Genomic DNA, 21,918 nt, shown 5'->3' with positions numbered 1-21,918 from the left:
CTTGCGCTTTAATATGAACGTTATTACCTGCAGAATAAGGTCGTGCACAGAGTAGGTATAGCTAGTATAGTAGTAGCGGGAACGGGCGGCGAGTCGTCAACACGTGTTTCATATCAAGGGCGCCGCGTTTTCAAAACGCTTCGATAACAAATATTTCACCGTCCAGTATAAGAGAGCTCCCTTATTACAAGTGACAAAAGTCATACAAATCAATTAGTCCGATAGGTCACGTTAAACTGGTCAAGTCGTTAGCTCAATAATAGTACCTATCGAGCTTGACGAGATGCTTGGATCACAACAACGTAATATGTATGAAAGCTTGCGGCGCTTAAGACTGTATTCTTTCGAGTCGTGTGTAACGTATTTTGGCGAGGCAAATTTGAAGCACAGTGCGTGTCTGTCTCACTCACTCTTACGGTAAACCTAATGAACTGTTTCACTTTCAGAGGATTTTTGAAGTAATTTGGGTAATATGACATTGTCGCGGTGAGGTCTTTCCGGTACAAATTTATCGGTGGATCTTTTCGGATTTGTGGATGATGAGCCGATGCGATGTCGCTTCATTTTGAAGTGTCGACTCTCGCGAGGGAGTTCTTAGAGGACCGCGAGGAGCGCGTGTGACTGTTGAGTTTTTGAATGATTTGAAGTTTGTGAATGATTTTATTTTGTGTGTATTTGTGTGGGCATGAGGTGTTTGTGTTGCGAGAGTCAAATCAATAATATGAGTGGTACAAATTTTATTAGGGGGCCTCATGTGTGAGAAACTCAACACTCGAATGCTGCGTAACAATGCGAGCCGAAATCGCCTAATCGGAAGTGTCCGACTTGGTATCGACTAATCTATACACGTTGTAACATGAGAAACCAGAAATCAAAACCTGGTTTCTGGTATCTAGTACCCGGTAACCGGTAACCGGTAACCGATAACCGGTAACCGGTATCCGGTATCCTGTATCCTGTATCCGGTATCCGGTAACCGGTATCCGGTAACCGGTATCCGGTATCCGGTAACCGGTATCCGGTAACCGGTAACCGGTATCCGGTAACCGGTATCCGGTAACCGGTATCCGGTAACCGGTATCCGGTAACCGGTATCCGGTAACCGGTATCCGGTAACCGGTATCCGGTAACCGGTATCCGGTAACCGGTAACCGGTGACGGGTCTCCGGTATTCGGTGACCGGTAACCGGTAACCAGTAACCAATGACCGTTAACCGGTATCCGGTAAACGGTGACCGGTAACCGGTATCCGGTAAACGGTAGACAGTAACCGGTAACCAGCATCCGATATACGGTATCCGATATCCGGTTTCCCGTGTTCGGTTTCCCGTTTCTGGTTTGGTTTTGGTTTTAGTTTTAGTTCTGTTAGTTTAAACAAAAACAAAACTGAAAACGAAAACGGAAACCGAAACGGGAATGGAAACGAAAACCGAAATCGAAACCGAAACCAAGACCAAAACCGAAACCGAAAAAAATATTTAAGTTCCTAGAAGTAAAGAGTGACAGAGATAGCACTATAATCATTTAAGTTCCTGGTAGTAAAGAGTGACAGAGATAGCACTCATGTTAGTCAAACTCGTGGTATGTATGTGCACTTCCCGTACACAGTAAAGAGTGACAGAGATAGCACTATAATCATTTAAGTTCCTGGTAGTAAAGAGTGACAGAGATAGCACTGTAATAATAAAATTTATGTTCCTGGTAGTAAAGAGTGACAGAGATAGCACTATCATAATTAAAGTTCCTGGTAGTAAAGAGTGATAGAGATAGCACTCATGTTAGTCAAACTCGTGGTATGTGCACTTCCCGCACACAGTAAAGAGTGACAGAGATAGCACTATAATAATTTACGGTCCTGGTAGTAAAGAGTGACAGAGATAGCACTATAACAATTTAAGTTCCTGATAGTAAAGAGTGACAGAGAATAGAGATAGCACTATAATAATTTAAGTTCCTGGTAGTAAAGAGTGACAGAGATAGCATTTTTGTTATTTAAATTTCTGTTAGTAAAGAGTGACAGAGATAGCACTATTGTTATTTAAATTTCTGTTAGTAAAGACGTAAAGAGTGACAGAGATATTACTCACGTTGGTCAAAGACGTGGTTTATGGACTACTATTTGGACCCCCAATGTCACGCTTTTTTAATCCTTTAACATGGATTGTCACATTTAGTATGACGTAATATATGAATGACGCCTAAAGATTGAGAGAGACAGCAATATTGTTCTTCAAATTCGTGGTAGTGAGAACAGGGTGCGTAGCCGAATGGCACAAACGCTCACGAAACGAAACGCTAGTAGATATCTATCTCTATCGCTCTTGCGTATTGGCGCGACAGAGCCAGACTGCGTTTCGTTTTCGTTTCGCGTCGGAGAAATGGCATTCGGCTACGGGGCCTGAACAGAGACAGCACTATGTGTCGCGCGGCCGCCGACTACGCAAGTCGCCGCGTAATTATAATAACCGTTCGGCTCCTTTTTAGATCGTGTACAGTCAACAACACAGCTGGCAAGACAAAGTGCCAAAAATATGTATAGAGTATTTTATTTCCTGTACAAGTGTTGGTACTTGGTACATTAAGGTATGTGTATACATATATTTGGCACTTTATCTTTATTCACAGCTGAGTTGCTGACTGTACCAATAACGATCAACTATGAACTTTTGTGGTTTGTTTTAAATAGTTCTATGCAGATATAGATTAGAATACCTATTCTATCGGTACTTTTTGTATAGGTTATTATAATAACTGGACAAAATAATTATAATCAGTGCCGGCGCACTCCGCGATCACGATTCTTTCGCCGAGCTACAAGGCCTTGATATATAGGATGTATTATTTTATCAGCAACAAAAATATGTGATGATATTGAATTAAGGCAAAACAAGACATATAAACGCTCTCCATTATTTCCTCCCTGGTTTATGAAGCTAGAACAATGATTTTTAACACATACGAAATTCGTACACTGAAATAAAGTGATGATACTATAAATATACTCGACATTCAAAGTCGATAATCTAGTGACGTGAGAAGTTATTGATATAACAGAATTTTGCACAAAATTTTGCAGAATTTTGCCCTTTGATGTTGAAAATGCCGCCACTCTATAAAACAAACAGACCGCACACGAGCAGCCGACATTAAATTCTATTGCACGGCGCGAAGGTCGAAAGCCGCGCCCGCACCTGGGCGTAGGTAGCGAGATCGGGTGCACGTGCGCTTACCTTTGAAATCGCCGACACACAGGTGTCGCCGTTCGCCCTCTCTTTTCATTTATGTTTCTGTTTCAATCGGTTAGCCGTATGCCGGCCGGCAATAAAGGTTGTTTTTTTAACCGACTTCAAAAAAAGTAGGAGGTTCTCAATTCGACTGAATGTTTTTTAGGGTTCCGTAGTCAACTAGGAATCCTTATAGTTTCCCCCTGTCTGTCTGTCTGTCCGTCCGTCCGCGGATAATCTCAGTAACCGTAAGCACTAGAAAGCTGAAATTTGGTACCAATGTATCAATCACGCCAACAAAGTTCAAAAATAAAAAATGGAAAAAAATGTTTTATTAGGGTACCCCCTACATGTAAAGTGGGGGCTGATTTTTTTTTTCATTCCAACCCCAACGTATGATATATTGTTGGATAGGTATTTAAAAATGAATAAGGGTTTACTAAGATCGTTTTTTGATAATATTAATATTTTCGGAAATAATCGCTCCTAAAAAAAAAAAAAGTGCGTCCCCCCCCCTCTAACTTTTGAACCATATGTTTAAAAAATATGAAAAAAATCACAAAAGTAGAACTTTATAAAGACTTTCTAGGAAAATTGTTTTGAACTTGATAGGTTCAGTAGTTTTTGAGAAAAATACTGAAAACTACGGAACCCTACACTGAGCGTGGCCCGACACGCTCTTGGCCGGTTTTTGATCATATTAATATTTTCGGAAATAATCGCTCCTAAAGGAAAAAAAAGTGCGTCCCCCCCCCCTCTATATTTTGAACCTTATGTTTAAAAAAATATGAAAAAAGATCAAAAAAGTAGAACTTTATAAAGACTTTCTAGGAAAATTGTTTTGAGAAAAATACGATAAACTACGGAACCCTACACTGAGCGTGGACCGACACGCTCTTGGTCGGTTTTTTTGTTACTCGATATCTCCGAGAATCGTGGACCGATTTTCAAATTATTTTTTTAATCGAACGGGTATAACCCCGAGATGGTCCTATTGGCACCAAGTCCCAGGCGGCGCGGCGCGCGCCACGCCGCCGCCACGCCGCCTGGGGCGCGTCTTACGTCCTTCCTATACAAAATGTACTGAGGAGACGATTTTTGAATTACACTCAGGTGGCGTGGCGCGGACGTCCGTCCGCGCCCCGAGACACGCGACGCTCTGGTGTGGCCGGTACCTTACGTCCCTAACCTATTAACCGATCCGCCGCGGTGACGCGGCCGGTGCGCGGCGCGCTCTCCCAGGCCCGCGCCCCGCGCGCTCCCCCGCCCCGCGACAGCCGCTCTACGACAACTTTGCACCCTTTTAAATTACTGACATTTACAGTTTCTTAAGCGCGACCTTCACAGTATTAATTTTGATAAAATCATGATTATAGTACACAAAAACCTGGTCTTAAGCAAAAAAATCTCAGTTACAATTTATACCTACTGAGAAATTCATGTTTATTTAAGCGTTAAAAATATATGTTTAAGATCGGTGTTAAATGTCTATATATACTTAATACAATGCAAATTGATATATATATCATGGTCACCATTTTTACCTACCTAGATATTCACATTAAATGAAAACGGTAAAAAAAAGTACACAATCAGATTTATTTTCTGTGTAATATCGCTAATAACTGATCGCATCTGAGTGCACCACAAAGTTAATCTAACAAAGTTTTCGGTTAACTATTTTGCTGTTAGCGAAAAGTGGGATAATGTACTTTATCTCATGATTTTTATAAGATATGAATACGATCGTCTTTTTTTTTATCTATGTACATAATTACTATTTGATGCTTAATAATAATACCCAATAAAATATCAAAAAAGACGAGTTATTGAATTATGTCCAGGGTACCTTACTTTTACTCCACTATAACTCAGCTTTCAGACAAAAAAAAACTAAATCAAAATCGGTTCATCCGTTCGAGAGCTACGATGCCACAGACAGACACACACACAGACAGAGAGACAAACAGACAGACAGACATACACACAGACAGACATGTCAAACTTATAACACCCCTTCGTTTTTGCGTCGGGGGTTAAAAAGAGTAGACATTAAAAAGTGGCGAGGAAATCCTGTACCAACTACCAACTAAGTTACAAATTGAAATTTGGACTTCTACGTTTTTTCCAAAGGAAAGACCGAATCTACTCCTATTCTGGGTGGCTAGCCGAATGGCACAATCGCTCACGAAACGCTCACGAAACGAAGCGCTAGTAGATATCTATCTCTATCGCGCTTGCGTATTGGCGCGACAGAGCCAGCGGCGTATCGCTTTCGTTTGGCGTCGGAGAAATGCCATTCGGCTACGGGGCCTGGTCGGCAACGCACTTGTGTCTCCTCTAGAGGTGAGGAATCCTCACCTCAAGTGAGGTCACCTCACTGAGGATGTCTAATAGGCTACTAGACTCTATCGACTTTGGCACAATAAATAATTGTTTTCTTTAGTATTTGACATAAAAAAAAACAATATTTATAGATTTTGGATATTAAAAGTGCATGATGACTACGTATTTTCGATTCAAAATGTGTGTATTTTTTATTTCATTTGGCCACCGAAAACTCTGTCAGCGATGAAGTGACGTCATCGAATTCGGACCTTACTGCATGTCAAAACAATCACTGACATATTGAACTTTATGCCTTCATACTTAAAAAGTCAGAAAATGTTGTTTTCGAGTAGAATGACCTGATGCACAGAAAATCTATCTAACATGACTGTGGTGTTTTCGCCTGATTACGTAAAAAATAATTTTTGCTGTTTTTAAGTCATAATAAAATATGGTAATATTTTATTTCGGTTAATTGGACATTACTTAATCATATAAGACAGACTTTCAAAAAGGGTCAAGACTCAAGTAGCCTATTGTCGATATACGGCGGTAATCGCTTGTAATCTGGCGGTCTGCCTGCTTGTTTGCAAATAAAAATCAGATCCTATAAAGAGTATGTTGAAGTAAACGCACTTCTAGACTAAAGATAGGCCAAAGCATTATAATTATAATCATTGTTATTAAAAGATAATGTCTCTATCTGCACAATCCGGTTATTATGATAATGATAAGCTAAGCTTGGTTACAATGTTGCGTACCATTTACTTTACTGGTTCGCTCGTTAATTAGTTAATACCCAGTTATTATTCTTGCTAAGTAGGACCATTAAGTGTAGCCTAATTAGGTACAGACAGCATCCTAAAGAATAAGCTAGTTTCCTATACTTAAAATATTTTATGCAGTGCACGAAATAAAGCACCACATAATTAGAAGAAAAATATGGACAGTAGTTATGTTTAAACATAATTTCTATTTAATAAGTCAAAGAGAAAGATATGAATTGACCGTGACGTCACTCCTCAGTATTTCATAGTAATTCTAATTCCATATTAGCAAATCGTTTTGACAGTTTATAAAGATAAACTGATTTGACTAGTAGGAAACTAGCCTCTTATAAAGAGTATAAAAATCGTAACACTTGTTGCTTGTTTGTACTTTGTTGTTGCTTTGTGTTGTTAATTAATCGCGTTCGACCTGTGTGTGACTTTAAATATATAAAAATCGTGATAAGATAAACTATGAAACAATTTATTTCATATTCAAAATATACACACCGTCAGTCCGTCACCCAAATCCACAGCGCAGGCTTCGTCAAACGCGTACGTATTAGGTACAAAATTGCATCCGCAACAAAATTTGTCCAAATAAATTATTTCTGACTAATCCAGAATTCCAGATCCTGAAGTTAAAGAAGATATGATTATGATTTTTTATTTCGAAGCACCTACTCTTTTTGATTATGTTTTTTTTATTTCCGCTACCCAAAGGTTGTCTGGTAGAGATCGCTCTTTAGCGATAAGACCGCCTGTTGTCTGCCTCTATTTATAATCATTTGTTTTGTCTTCGTCTGTCATGTTGACTTATGCATTTGTTAGAAAGGGACAAAACAGTTTTTAACTAATCAGTGTGCGTAGCCGAATGCACAAACGCTCACGATAATATCTCTTTCGTAGATACATACATACAATCACGCCTGTATCCCATAAAGGGGTAGGCAGAGCACATGAATCTGCTAGTTACAGTGCCACTCTTTCGTAGATAGGTACGATACATTTCTATCTATATTATTATCTATCGCTCTTGCGTATTGGCACAACAGAGCCAGACTACATTTCTGCGGCGTTTCGGTGGTGTTTCGCGTCGCAGAAATGCCATTCGGCTACGGGGCAATTTCATTAACTATTTATGAATAAACAGGTAAATCAATACTTAATAAAGAATATTACATTTTAAACTCCGATCTGAAACGGCTTGTCATCGTGCAATTCCATGGCCGATCACTGGCATTGTTAGATCAGATGCATCGCGTTGGCAAGGTTCTTCCTTAATCTTCGTAGTTAATCTACTAATCGTAGAAGAATTTATGAATAGTGTGTCCACTGTCCAGTTATTCCTTTAGATATGTAAATATGAACTCTTTTTCATGCTTACTAATTAAATCTACTCTTTGTCAATTCACAGGCATATCCTTCTACAATCTCCGTCGCCATCAGAACTTGTTCCCGATGGTGTGTTCAACCGCCGCGCAGTCCACCATGCGACTGATATACGCGGCGTCTTGGCGGGCGTCGCTCCTGGTCGACGCGGCGAAGATATTGTCAGCGTCAGTCAGTGAGCAAGAGAGGGCGCGGATACCACCGGGGCTGTGGAGACTGTTCCGGCCGCATTTCTGGATGCTCATGCCTACTGAAGGTGAGTCTCAGTTACTGGATGTAGCTAAATCCATTCCTGATCACGTATTCCGCCACGGCGTTGTCAAATATGAGGTTGGCTCACAGATGTCATATATACCATAGATCAAGCAAACGTATCTACTTAGCGTGTCAAATGAACTCAGTGAAATCCACTGAGTTGTCCGTCTTTACTCGCAGCTTGCAGCTTTCGGGCGTCAATTTTTGTAAGTTGAAGTCAACCAAAGCATAAAAAATGCCTCGTTACGTGATATTCAATTGCAACAACACAAAAATTATGAACAATCAAGAGCCTGAGACATATTTAAAATTACAGGCAAGAATCAACTTCAGTACAAAATTTGACACGCTCGGCCCCTATACAAATATATGAATTTGTTTCTTCTATCTAAATTAAGTTCTGTGGGTTGGCTGATACGGAAAATACTTATGCCTGTTGAAGATGAGCCACGTGTTAGGTTGTTTTAATTTATTGGTTTAATTGATGCGACAAAAATCCTATCTACAATTTCAACTGCATCAGGTAAATATGTAAATATATGACTTCCCTAATAGATGTTTTGTATGATATAATAAATTAAAGCTTATTAAGTATTCTGTACATAATAAATATGCTATTAATAGTTATATACAAAATTAAAAAGTACCTACCGAAAGTTTAATCAACAACACCTACCACTCAAATCAGTGGTCCGTGAGATACGGATAAATCCTCCAAAATAAAAACGTGATGTCTCATGAGCATGACCTACAAAAAACAAGATAACTGTTGTTAGATGTCGTTTAATTGTGTTATTTGTTTGCGATAGCGGCGTTTCAAATAAAAATAAAAAACTGTGTTTAAATAGGTGAGAGCGATAATTTGAAATTGTGGTCGATGAACTGTCGTGGTTGTAGTCTGCAACTTGTAGATATGAACTAATTGCATGCCATGTTGCCATGCGGGTGTGATTTTTTATTTATTTTATAAACATATAGATAGGTAACGTGTAGAAGAGACGGTTTGACCAATCCTTGGGAAGACTACACGACACGACAATTGCGGAAGTGATCAACCAGACACATTTATGTAAAAACTAGCTTTTGTTTGGAAAATTGCGAAATTGCTCCATACAAACTTCCACACCCCATTTTAGGAAAGTGCGGGGTTAGAAAGAGACAAAAAGTAGCCCATGTCCTTCTCCAACCCTTCAACTATCTCCACTTAAAAAATGACGTCAATTCGTCCTTCCGTTTTGTCCGTGAAAGACGGACAAACACACAGACACACACACTTTCCCATTTATAATATTAATATGAATAATATGGATTGAACAGAAAAGACACAAAATATTCCCCTTTCATTCCCTGTTGAACGATAAATAAAATAGTAGCGTCTGCTTGTCATCACGTTGATCGCACTCTTGCTTGCCACTTTCAGTCCTTCACGGCACAGGATAATTATGCCTCGTGGCTTGTTAAGGTTTCCTCGTTTAACGTGTTAATAACTAATAAGGAAATCTATGTAGGTACATATGCAATATTTGTTACCTTGTTCATTTAATAATTCGAGTCTTCTATCACAGCCGATGTCGGTAAATCGTATAATAATTTCCGTATATAGATAAGAACCTAATTTTAACTAAGTTATTATATAAAAAAAACTGGGTTTATTTTAAAATATAGATTAAGTATCTCTAATACCAATCCTAATGATTATCAGCGTAAGATCTTTAAAGAAATAATAGTCGTATAATTCCTACCTATCATTTTTGAGTTGAAAAAAAAATGGCGCCTTTTGTCAATACACATATTTAAGTTACTGGGCAATTAAAATAACCGCAGCATCCGTGACAAAGTTTCGACAGAGGCCGGCTGATTATTTCAATATATAAATACAGCGGTCACACAACTACGATGTAGGTTATAAGTCAGACAGATAATCATATTAGTTTTCCACTATGTCGGCTATTAAATGTTTCTGATTCTAGTTGTTACTATAAGCTTGTTATTGAATTGATAAGACAACTAACTATGTAATATTCAATTAGGCATAAAGTCAGAATACATATACAATATGTACGGCTCTGTGCTACTTATTTATTTACGTACGGCTTTCTTTCAATATAATCGACATTGTGTATTTTATCATTAGCATAATCGCCTTAAGTACGTTTTTGGCCGATTTATGCGAATTCACATTATCCGTTCCGATATCGGATGTCGGACCGATATCCCATATATTACAGGCGCCATCTTGGATTTTTTCTATTGAAATCCTTCCGACATCCGATATTGGATCGGATAATGTGAAAACGGACTTAACCCTTAAATGCATGGTGATGTATGTATGCATCATATATTTGATGGCCTATGACTCAATATATAGCTATCCAAAATTACATTTATAGCTTAATTATTATTCAGTATTTATTATTATTTAATAAATAATTAAATAAATTAAATAATATAATTATTTACTATTTATTATTTAAGGATAAAGATGAAATGGCGGAAAATTGTAAAAAACAAAATTATGGCGATTTTTAGTATGTGATTTAGGCAGATTTTTTCGGAGTTCGTAATTAGTTTATATTTAAACATTTTATCATTTTATCATAGGGGTTTCACAAATAGTGTACCTTTCTAATAGTAGTAAAACTTTACAAATAAAACTTACCATAAGTTTTAGCCTATTTAACTTCTAACACTGATTTAGTATTAAAATCGGTATTAAATATTTTTTTTATTATTTTTCCAAGAGTCAAAAAACCATTGTCTATCACATATATTAAAATCTCGTTAAAAGAAAAATTCATGCATTTAAGGGTTAAGATGTGTTATTATTGTCTTTGCTATCCTTATTTTTAATAACTTTTATTATGTATTTACCTACAAAAAAACATCATAAGGCAGAAGCATTTACGTCAATATTTCATTTTACATTACCTACTCTATTGACCTTTATGATGATATTGATTTGATGATAAAGAATTATGTAACAAAAATATATTACATATTTGTTATACGACGTGCATAACGCTTAGCGAAGTACTAGTATTTATACCTAGCAGTGGCGGCTGGTGAAAATTTCTGCTAGGCAACACCGAGCAAAAAGAAACCTACCATAACATTAGGTACTTTACTAGTAAATAGTAATCAATTTTAGGCAAGCCGGTGAGAATCGGCTTGTATGGGCCAGCCGCTGCTGATACCTAGTCGGCTACGTAAAGTTCAGTAAGGTTTAAAAAGTTACTGACAAAAATGTTAGCTATAACATTTGCTGTTCTATGAACTAGGTTAGTGGGTAATAAGTAAGTTGTATGAGGTTTATCTTTACAACATATCTCAAAATCTGTAGGTAATAAAGTAATAAACATTTAAAACGTAAAGATAACACAAAACTATAACGCGACTTGTTAAATAAATACGACTTCATCTTGGTTTTGTATGTGAGATTAAATATTTACAACGTTTAATGCGTGAACATCACGCATTTACTTTCTTTATTTCCTGTGTCATCTCTGTAAAAGTCATAAGCCTATATGAAGATGATAAGATAGTATGTAAATATCTTAACCTAAACAAAGTAAAATCGAAAAGTCGTTGGAAATAAACTGAAATAGATACCATACACTAAAGAAAAAGCGATCAATCAAGCCCACTGGGCGCCGACACAGGGCGGGCGGTCGGGGTGGTGTAGCGGTTTATCACGTCAGCCGCGTTAGCTGGAGTTTCCCGGGTTCGATTCCCGGCTTCTCCACCAGTGGGCTTGATCGTTTTTTCTTTAGTGTATGGTATCTATTTCAGTTTATAATTTATATAAATATAGTAGTGTTACTAATTAAAAAAAACCGGCCAAGAGCGTGTCTGGCCACGCTCAGTGTAGGGTTCCGTAGTTTTTCGTATTTTTCTCAAAAACTACTGAACCTATCAAGTTCAAAACAATTTTCCTATAAAGTCTTTATAAAGTTCTACTTTTGTGATTTTTTTCATATTTTTTAAACATATGGTTGAAAAGTTAGAGGGGGGGACGCACTTTTTTTTCCTTTAGGAGCGATTATTTCCGAAAGTATTAATATTATCAAAAAACGATCTTAGTAAACCCTTAGTCATTTTTAAATACCTATCTAACAATATATCACAAGTTGGGGTTGGAATAAAAAAAAATATCAGCCTCCACTTTACATGTAGGGGGGTACCCTAATAAAACATTTTTTTCCATTTTTTATTTTTGCACTTTGTTGGCGTGATTGATATACATATTGGTACTAAATTTCAGCTTTCTAGTGCTTACGATTACTGAGATTATCCGCGGACGGACGGACGGACGGACGGACGGACAGACAGACATGGCGAAACTATAAGGGTTCCTAGTTGACTACGGAACCCTAAAAAAAACAATTCAAAAAAAAATTGACTTGTTCCCTACATCGTTGGAAATAAATTAAATACAACTTTATTGTAAAGTCAATAACTGTTTGCACATTTTGAACCCACGATTTTTGGCACACACACAACACATTAAATTATGACATTGTCCCTAAGAAAGCAAATATTATTTTAGGAAACATGTCAGCTGTTGTTGAAATGCAAGATAAGGAGTCAATGACAGTTAGTCGCCTCGGTTTGATAGCGGTTTGAGCGGTCTAGTGTAGTGATTCACACAAACTAAATAACACTACAATATTTAGTTTCTCAAGAGGTTCTTGAGACTGTAACGGCTTAGCCACGACATTGGTCTAAGCGCGACAGCGGTGAGCGGCGGCCATACATTGAAGCGAGACACAGCGATGGAACTTTTCATTCGCACGTATGGCTGCCGCTCACCGCTGCCGCGCTTAGACCAATGTCGTGGCTGGGCCGTAAGAGTATTTTGTTAATTTAAATTATAAATGGGCTTACTCTTTGCCACAAACTAGCCAAAGGCAAAGACGTACGATGGATTGAGCTCGCCCAGAAGATGCCTGTTCACCCTAGATTTAAAGGTTGCCGGGTTAAATGTTTTAACCCTGATACATAATTAATAGACTTTAGTCATATCTTAACAGACATATTTTCTAAGAATTGTACGGTTTATCGACCACATAAACGCGAAATGAACTTCAATTTAACATTCGGTGTTATAGGTTTAAGAGGCCTTATTCCTAAAGACGAGCGTTTTTTACTACTTTAAAATATGTCTTTTTATACTTCCGAAAAATCAGTTTTTTCGGAAGACGTTTTCAATTTTCATAGTGGGATAGCTCGTTTAGAATCGTGATTGTGCTGTTAAAAATGTTATTTGGGGTAATAAATGATCTATTTGTTATATCCTTCAAATTATTTATCAATTAGGGGATAAAGTAAATTAAATAATTCTAAATGACAGACAGGTAAATCCATGCTTCCATACTAATATTATAAATGTGAAAGTGTGTGTGTCTGTTTGTTTGTCCGTCTTTCACGGCAAAACGGAGCGACGAATTGACGTGATTTTTTAAGTGGATATACTTATGCGAGGGAAGCCGCGGGCAAAAGCTTGTATAAAATAATCAACCTAGTACCTACTGTAGTAATTAAGGAAAATAGTTTATATTCTCTAGTGTGACAAAACAAACACGTGGAGGAAAACCGCAACAAAACGATTGTCTCAATTTAACCATCTTAGTTGATTACTTTATTTATAAGTACATATTAACATTTGTCCAACCATCGACTTACAATAGGGACTGAGCTCACACTTTTTTTGCCATACTAAATTGAACCTTATCACCTGCGCATAAAGGCGTTCTTGACAGACTAGCAAAAGTGTGTCCACATGAGAGGGTCAAAGTTGGGGCTGTTGTCCCTCTCGCACGTGTGACCAGTGTTAAAAAATTACTATAGTAGTAGTATTTTTACCTGTATGATAACTAAGTTTATAAACCTCCTCAATTATTTTCGTATTATATCGAGGCAAGGGTATTAATACCTTGTAACGAATTGGTAAGTCATTATTATGAAGCCATAAAACCAAAAAATTGCGCAATTATTAAAAACCTTTAATTGGGTATTAGTAGATTTGGTAGTAACTTTGAATATTGAATGGTATCCCCAAATGATGACAGTGATGACGTCATTCAAATGATTTTGATAGTGGTAATAAGTGCGAGAGGGACACCAGCCCCAACTTTAACCTCTCATGTGGACACACTTTTTGGCCTAACAACTCATTCTGGTTATTATAATTCTGTGTGTCCAACTCAGTATGATCGAATTTTAACTGTTTATGTGATGCACACAGGATAAAAACCATATTCCTGCGAAATAAGCAAACTTCAACAAAATTAATCTAAAAGTAATTTTTATATTTTTCCCAGAAACATCTCAGCAAGAAGAGTCTCCTATGGACTTCGAGGAGGTCAGCGATAGCGTGGTAAGTAATATCAAGAAACATTCGTCATTATCATTACGTAATAAGGAACTTTTAGTGCTTATGCTAGGGGTTTTCATTGGCATTGTTTGTACGTATTTGGATATGAATTGGCTTGTTTTGGATGTACTGTAATTTTGTCCCTTGGTGAAGTTACTTTGGCATTTAATTATTCTAGAGAGTAGGTAGAAGCAATAACTATAAAAAAATATAATATAGAAATAAGGAATCTTAACATATATTACAATAGATTATTGTTGTGTGGTTTGCTTCATTTGTGAATTTACATTTTTTATTTAACCATCGAGAGGAGAAAAACAGAATTCACTGATTCAAATAAGTTCAGAGCCAATTTATAAATGTGGTTTCATTATGATATTTTTGTTAATTGTGAGTTTTCTTTGTCTGACGGTATGGATTTAGTTTGTGATATTTTATTTTATTTACATCTCAAATTAATGTGGGTTATCTTATCTTATCTTAAATCTGCGGGGGCCCTTACGGATACACTTCGACCCATCGGGATCTTTTGTGCAATTACCCCCTACGATCCTAAGATCCTTCAGCTATTCAGGAGCTTCTCGACCATCTCCACGTATCGGATGATGAGGCTCATGGGTAGCTCTCTGAAGTCCTTCGGTGCCAGGTAGCCTGCTCCAAAGTTCTTCATTCTTTGTCTGGCGAGGGCGTGACATTCACACATTAAATGTCTGACGGTCTCTTCCTCTTCGCCACACATGCGACAATCAGTGTTGTCGGCGTGTCCCATCTTGGCCAAAATTCCTTTGACCCCGTAATGGCCTGTGAACACCCCCGTTATAATTTGGAGTTGTCTTTTGCCTAGCTTCCCTAGCTTTTTGCTCCATCCAGAGTCTACCCTCTGCATAAAGAGCTTTGAATGCTTCAGACCAACCAGGGCATCCCACTCTTTTTGGTGACTAGCCTTTGTTTGGTCTTTCATAGCCATTCTGATGGTTCCTTGTGAAAGGCCCACATAAGGTTCCGGACCTATGAAGTTGTCTTCAGATCCGGCCTTGGCAAGTTCATCAGCGTTTTCATTGCCAATGAAGCCTTCGTGCCCCGGTATCCATACCAGTTGCACCTTGTTTTGCCTTCCAAGCTTGTTAAGAGCTTGGATGCCGTTTAATACCAGTCTAGAGGTAACTCTGGGCGATGTGAAGGCTTTGAGTGCCGCTTGACTGTCGCTGAGTATATAGATAGTCTTACCTTGGATTTGTCTAACTATATTCTCATGTACACAGGCAATTATTGCATATGTCTCGGCTTGGAAGACCGTGGCATAATACAGGATACTACCACTGTAGTCATTTGCATAAATGCCTGCGCCCGTACCAGATGCCATCTTGGACCCGTCTGTATACCAGATGATGGTGTTGTCATCAGGGGTGGGTGTCTGTTGTGTGTGGGTTACTGTGCTTGTTTTTAACTATAGGTAAACTATTGTTTAAAAACTGATAGGTATGTTTTAAAATAAATGTAATATTTTTCTTGCATGAGGCAGGTTATCATTCCCTATAACGTTTCATGTTAGAATCAGACAAACGGGGATGAAAATAGTAGATTTACACATAGGCTTTTACTCACAGAGCTCATAATAATAATAATTTATGAGAATTTTCAATTCTGAATATCACGCCAATTACTTTTTGAAATCGGCATGCACGGGTAAAGACGATTCTGGGTTTTCTGTTATATGAGAAATTTAAGAGTTATCTCCCCTGTGTGTAGTTTGTATTTCAGCATCTCTCTTTTAAATAACGTTGTCTAATCATTGATATGCATGAATGGGTCAGGCTCGCGCCAAACAAGCATTTTAAAACCGGGGGATGTGCTATCTCCCTCATATGTATAGGCGTGTCGGTTACAGCGGCGATCGTCGGGCGTGAAGCGGCGACACTGGCAGATCGCGCCCGCCCGCGCGCGCCGCCCGGAGACGCTCGCCTGAGGCGGCGCGACAAGCGGAGCGTCGAGCGTCTGAAGCACTACGCCAGCCGGCCTAGCCGAAGTGAATCGTTGACACGATGTGCGGATAAAAAGCAGTCTGGCTTTGTCGCACCACTGTTGAAGATAGAAAGAGACGATCATAAACGATTGTGACATTAGCTAGGTACCCAGGATACGCCTCCAACATATATTATACCTATTTTCAAGTTAACGCCGGACGCTCCGCTGTTCGCTGCTAAAAGTAATTTTGCAGTGTTTTCACCCACATGGTTTTGTTGGATTGGTAATGCCAATGGTTGAGTTCGTCTCGACTATTACCTTACATCTAATAATGAATTCAAGTCTGGTAACTTAAGGTTGACCCTGTTTATATTCCTACAGAGACAAATCACAGCTAGTCTTAAGGATAAGTATAGACTAAAATAATAATATACCTCTAAGAAATGTCAGCTCCATTAAAATAAATATTATCATGTTTAAAACTAGTAGGTATATCGTTTCAATCTGAAGGAATGAACATGGTTTACTCTAAATGCCTACTTGTACAGTCAGGTATCAAATAAAGATGCAGACATAGCGCCAAAAATATGTACATAACTTTATTAGTTATTGCTTATGCGGTAAGGTTGTGGGTACATATTTTTGCGTCTATATTTAATACCTTAACTGTACTTGTTTCAAATGAAATATCGTTTAGGATTATATATTACTAGCTATTGCCCGCGGCTTCGCTCGCGTTAGAAAGAGACAGAAAGTAGCCTATGTCACTCTCCATCCCTTCAACTATCTCCACTTAAAAAATCACGTCAGTTCGTCGCTCCGTTTTGCCGTGAAAGACGGACAAAGAAACAGACACACACACTTTCCCATTTATAATATTAGTATGGATGACTGGATTTTAGTTGCTCCTATCGCAGAAAGAGGCAGCATTAATTAGATATAAGAATTAGTTAATGTTTTTTTTAGAAATTCAATTTTGAGACTGGATTGCTTTTTTAGTCCCAAAACAACATTTTTCTTTTAAATATTATAAATTTATTAGAATATACAATACGAATATTTTTTTGTCTGTGTAGGATATTTAACAAAATAATAAATTGGTACAGTTACATTTACGCTATTCCTTAAGAAATTGGACATCGCAACAGATTACTCAAGAATAAATAGGTACAATTAAAAATGTAATAATTCCTAATTTATAGCAAAATTATGTAAAAAACGCTCGTGTATATAATGTTTAGATATTTTTAGTGAGTCTGACTATCGAATCATGTTAAATATCTCTATATGAATAAGTATATGTATAAAACCTAATGAATATTTATGTACATTGTAAGAATAATTCAGAGAAATAATATTCGCCGTGGCATTTATGTAAACAAACCAGCTTTTAGTTCGTTTGACATTAACAGGAATAATTAATAAAATCGTATACAATATTTTTCCGACTTTACCTTAAACCTACAAGAATATAAATGTTAGTGACAATTGTTAAGACTGTACATATTATTATATTTTGTAAACAAACTCTTGTTAAGTAACGAGTTAAAATAACTATTTTAAGACTTGGCGTGAACGATGTGCTGAAATGGTAATTTGAAATAAATTTCTGTGATATGTTGTAATATTTTATTTCAATTCCGATCCTATCTTGCAAAGTTACCTGCATAAAAATTTCTTAGTATGACATTAAGTGTGACTTATAATTGGTTTACTGGTTAGTAAATGGATAGGTCTGGAAGTATTGTGTTTATTAGATCTGATCTGATTTTGATTTAATAATAGTCACATTTTAATGATCTTTTTGCGATTTCAGCATTGCTTCCATAATAAATCTTGTTCATTATGACCTCAAAAGTCTATGCTAAGTTTGAACGGTCCTTTTTATTATAGTACAAGGGACAAAATTACAAATTCATCATTCACTATAGCTTTTACTTGAAATCACCGCATTAACATTATTCACATTTACTGAACTACTATTGATGATAAGTTTTAAATGCATACTTCAAAAGATATGGCTAACAGAAGATCCCAGACTAGAAAGTAAAGCACAGATTAAGATAGGGTTTTAGTAATTGTCATTCCTACACACTTGAGAGAGTGTAAATAGATACATCATTATTAAAACCTTATTGCAGCGAAATTTGGTAGATCTAAGTACTGAAGTGTTTCATAGTTTTACCAATGGGTACCATTCAAAATATCTGTTCTGCTGTGATGAGGATGACAGCGCAAGTTTTCAATTAGACAAGTCAACGTAATTTCCATTCACTAACAAAGCTTTCCCAAGCTATTACACCAATTTATTATAAGTCTTACAAAGTAATGATATTTTTGCAGCTAAGCGCACTGTTCCCAAGCCCGTACATGAACGGTTTCTACGTGGACAGCGTGGCGCCCAGCTACCGGCTCGTCGTGTGGGAGGACACCGGCATCGTCAACTAACAACCATAAAACTACTATCTAAAGTATATTTGAATTCAGTCTCATTTCCTAAGGAGCTAATTATACAGAGGCGGGGTAAGGTGAAGGGAAGACGCATGATGTCCCTTCAAAACATTGGCTAATTTTCAGCCGTCAACCAATAGAATTTGTGAACAATGTAAACCCCGTACGGTCAACCGGGGTGGCTTTAAAACGCAGGGGCGACTTTAAAATTTCGTTTTAAAGTTATACTGTAAGTAAATTCGCAATTTTCTATGGCAGGTTTACAAGAATATTTATTGATCTAACTAGTTACATCAACAGTTTTAGTAAATAATGAATAATGCTAATTTTAAAGCCGTTAAAATACCATCAAAGTAACCCCAAAATTTCTAAAGTCACCCCGGTTGACAGTAGTCAAAATGTCTTTAATTTCCATTCTGACTCATCAGATACTGGCTAAATCCATGTGTTATCTAATCAATTCATATCATTATGATCCTCAACCTTTAATAAATAAAAAATTGTGCTAGAATATTAATATTTTATAGAATGGTTTGTTTACATTGGTGACAATTTCTATTGATGGCGATTTATCAAGGCGGGGCCGAATCTAGAGCTAGTGGAGCGGTCGCTCTAGACGCCAAACCATAGGAGGGGCGCCAACATGGTAAAAGATAGAAAAAGACAGTCTCGTTTGCGAGTTTGGTAAAAAAAAGCTAACCAAAGGCGAACTCCATTTCGCTCTACCCTGATTGAGTGCTCGGGCCAGTGCACAGTGGCTAAGGCGATAAGGCGATAAAGCTTAGAATAACAGGAGTGCCGCGAAAATGTCCCGCGCATGAGATAGACTAGTATTTTTCTGACTATTAATAGAGTATGCAGAATTATGAAAATTCGTCTGCGCTATTACCTCGAGTTGTCTCATGTATAATTGGCGTCTTATGAGTTCCTTAGTCATGTAGAAGCATTACTTCAGTAGGTTCAGCACAGGAACACCGTCAATGTATCTCGCGAGACACCAGCTGGCAACAAATAGTATAAATTAAAAAGTGGCAACACCGTAGTGTCGTCCTGTTTTCTCACACGTATTGATTCGAAGGGACGACGCTACAATGTTGCCACTTTTTAAATCCTATTCTCTTTTGCCAGGCTGTACTTAGCCGGTCTGTGCCCGTCCATCTTAATTAATATCTAGAAATATATAATAAGACCGGCAGCTTATTTACGCGGAACACTGTCGAGGCAGAGATGGCGCTTCTGTCCTGTTTTTAGGTCATATCAGGCGAGCGATGGACGAAACCCCAATGAAGACGCTTCTTTCATAGGTGAAAATTACAGATGAGTTGGTGCGAAATTAAAGCTACTACAATTATTATAGGTACATTTTATATGACATAATCAACTTTAAAAAAAATCTCCCTTCAGATAATATCTGTATCACCTATACTTCTCGTAATTTCGGTAACCTACGTTAAAGAAGCCATACCGGTCATGGTATGGTGCCATAGTCTGTTAAGATTCCAAGGCTACCGGTCTCTATCTAGCTAGAACTTCTTAGTGCAAAGGTCAAAAAATAATAATTGGGTCAAGTTAGGAATCCAACTGGTGCCACAGGACTGTCATAAATGCAGGTTCAATAGCATCTACTTCTCATAGCACAGTACCTACTTGTATGTAACATCTTATGTGACGATTTGCGAGTCGAAATGATCATGGGTATGTTTTATCTCTCACTGCGCTAAATGCTATGTGCCAAACAAATTGTTACCTTAAAGAAAATAAATAAAACAGAGAATGATCTAGCTAGAAACATTTGTATACAGATATTTACATCTGTTTATTATATCTACATGTATGCTGCATTTCGTATTTGTGTTTTGGCCTTTTAGTCTGATCTAGAGATGGGCCGAATACATTGAGGTATAATGTACTAGAGAGGACACGGCGAACAAAAAGTTTGCGCCACGAACATAAGTCCAGTGGACTTATGTTGCCTCAGTCAGTCTCTGCGCGTGGTGGGAGGAGGTTGTCTCTGACTGCACACAAATAAAATGAAAAAATGCCTTCCTGTGCTATAAGATACTGTTGAAGCCATACGAGAAAATCTAATAAAAGTGACGGTGTCACATTTCATCGGTTAGTAGACAAGCTGTTTTGATCTAACTTAATTTAAGTAATTATTATAATGAAGGGACGGGCTCCTTAAACGCGATGCTATGGCCGCCATTTTGACAACTGGAATCATAGATGAATCGCGCAGACATGACATGTAGGTAATAAGGTATAATAATTGTGATCATATTCTGTTTTCAATATATAATATAAAAATATTTATTTCAATCTATAGTTTTGAATATTACACGGTTCTAATACGAATTTTAGTCGATAATATTATACAATAAGCATGATTTTTAATTATTTCTGAACACAGAACACCCCACTAGAAGCCAAATGCAAGCGATATTGTTCGAGACGCAAATCACCAATCCTTGCGGGGTGAGGCGGGCGCGCACGGTGCTGCCATTGGTCGTTTCAAATAATGGCGCGCCTTTATGATTAGCAGTAGGGATGGGAATGGGACATGTCTATTATAGACAATGGTACCGGTACCAGTACTGTGGTGAATTTGTTTTGCAACAAATTATAATATTATAATTAAATTATAATAAGGCCTAGTTACCCTTCGGGTTGGAAGGTCAGATGGCAGTCGCTTTCATAAAACTAGTGCCTACGCCAAATCTTGGTAGTAGTTTCCAAAGCGGACCCCAGGCTCCCATGAGCCGTGGCGAATGCCGATGCCGGGATAACGCAAGGAGGATGATAATTGTGATAGCATCTCAATAAAAATCATTCTAGTAACTAATAACTAAACTGTGCATTTTTACTTACGTTTACTAAGTTAAATAACCAACTAAATATTCTAAACTAATCAATGAACTAAATACCACTACAGACTCTACAGATTCTAGATAATTATTCACTATTACAAATCTGCTTTCTTTTATATTTCATAAAATGGTAGCACATGGTACGAACGGCAGTACGAAGTTCCCGCAACAGACATAAACTAACATGGCCCCATGCCTAGTCGTTTACGTGAAAGGGATAGCATATCACATTGTTAACTCGGTAAAGAGGGATGGACGCGCCTCGGCGCCGCTCAGCACAACCATATTGACCAGTA

The 21,918-nt window shown here is 37.6% G+C and overlaps 1 protein-coding gene across 3 annotated transcripts in view; it reads left to right on the top strand.

Moving 5' to 3' along the window:
• Positions 1 to 19,014, top strand: part of LOC125230524 (SPRY domain-containing SOCS box protein 3-like) — a 39,523-nt gene extending 20,509 nt beyond the window's left edge. The window contains exons 4-6 of one of the 3 annotated variants that reach the window (XM_048135701.1): positions 7,737 to 7,967; positions 14,287 to 14,342; positions 18,648 to 19,014. In XM_048135701.1, coding sequence (XP_047991658.1) covers positions 7,737 to 7,967; positions 14,287 to 14,342; positions 18,648 to 18,752 — 392 coding nt within the window. In that variant the 3' untranslated portion in view covers positions 18,753 to 19,014. Of the gene's footprint in view, positions 1 to 7,736; positions 7,968 to 14,286; positions 14,343 to 16,212; positions 17,930 to 18,647 lie in introns of those variants that run through there. The other 2 variants (XM_048135703.1, XM_048135702.1) reach the window with 2 other exon arrangements.
• The last annotated feature ends 2,904 nt before the right edge of the window (positions 19,015 to 21,918 follow it).

The sequence above is a fragment of the Leguminivora glycinivorella genome, chromosome 10, assembly GCF_023078275.1.
Source record: "Leguminivora glycinivorella isolate SPB_JAAS2020 chromosome 10, LegGlyc_1.1, whole genome shotgun sequence".
Classification (NCBI taxonomy): domain Eukaryota; kingdom Metazoa; phylum Arthropoda; class Insecta; order Lepidoptera; family Tortricidae; genus Leguminivora; species Leguminivora glycinivorella.
Note: the sequence above shows the minus strand (reverse complement) of the source record. Positions and strands in the feature narration are given on the sequence as shown.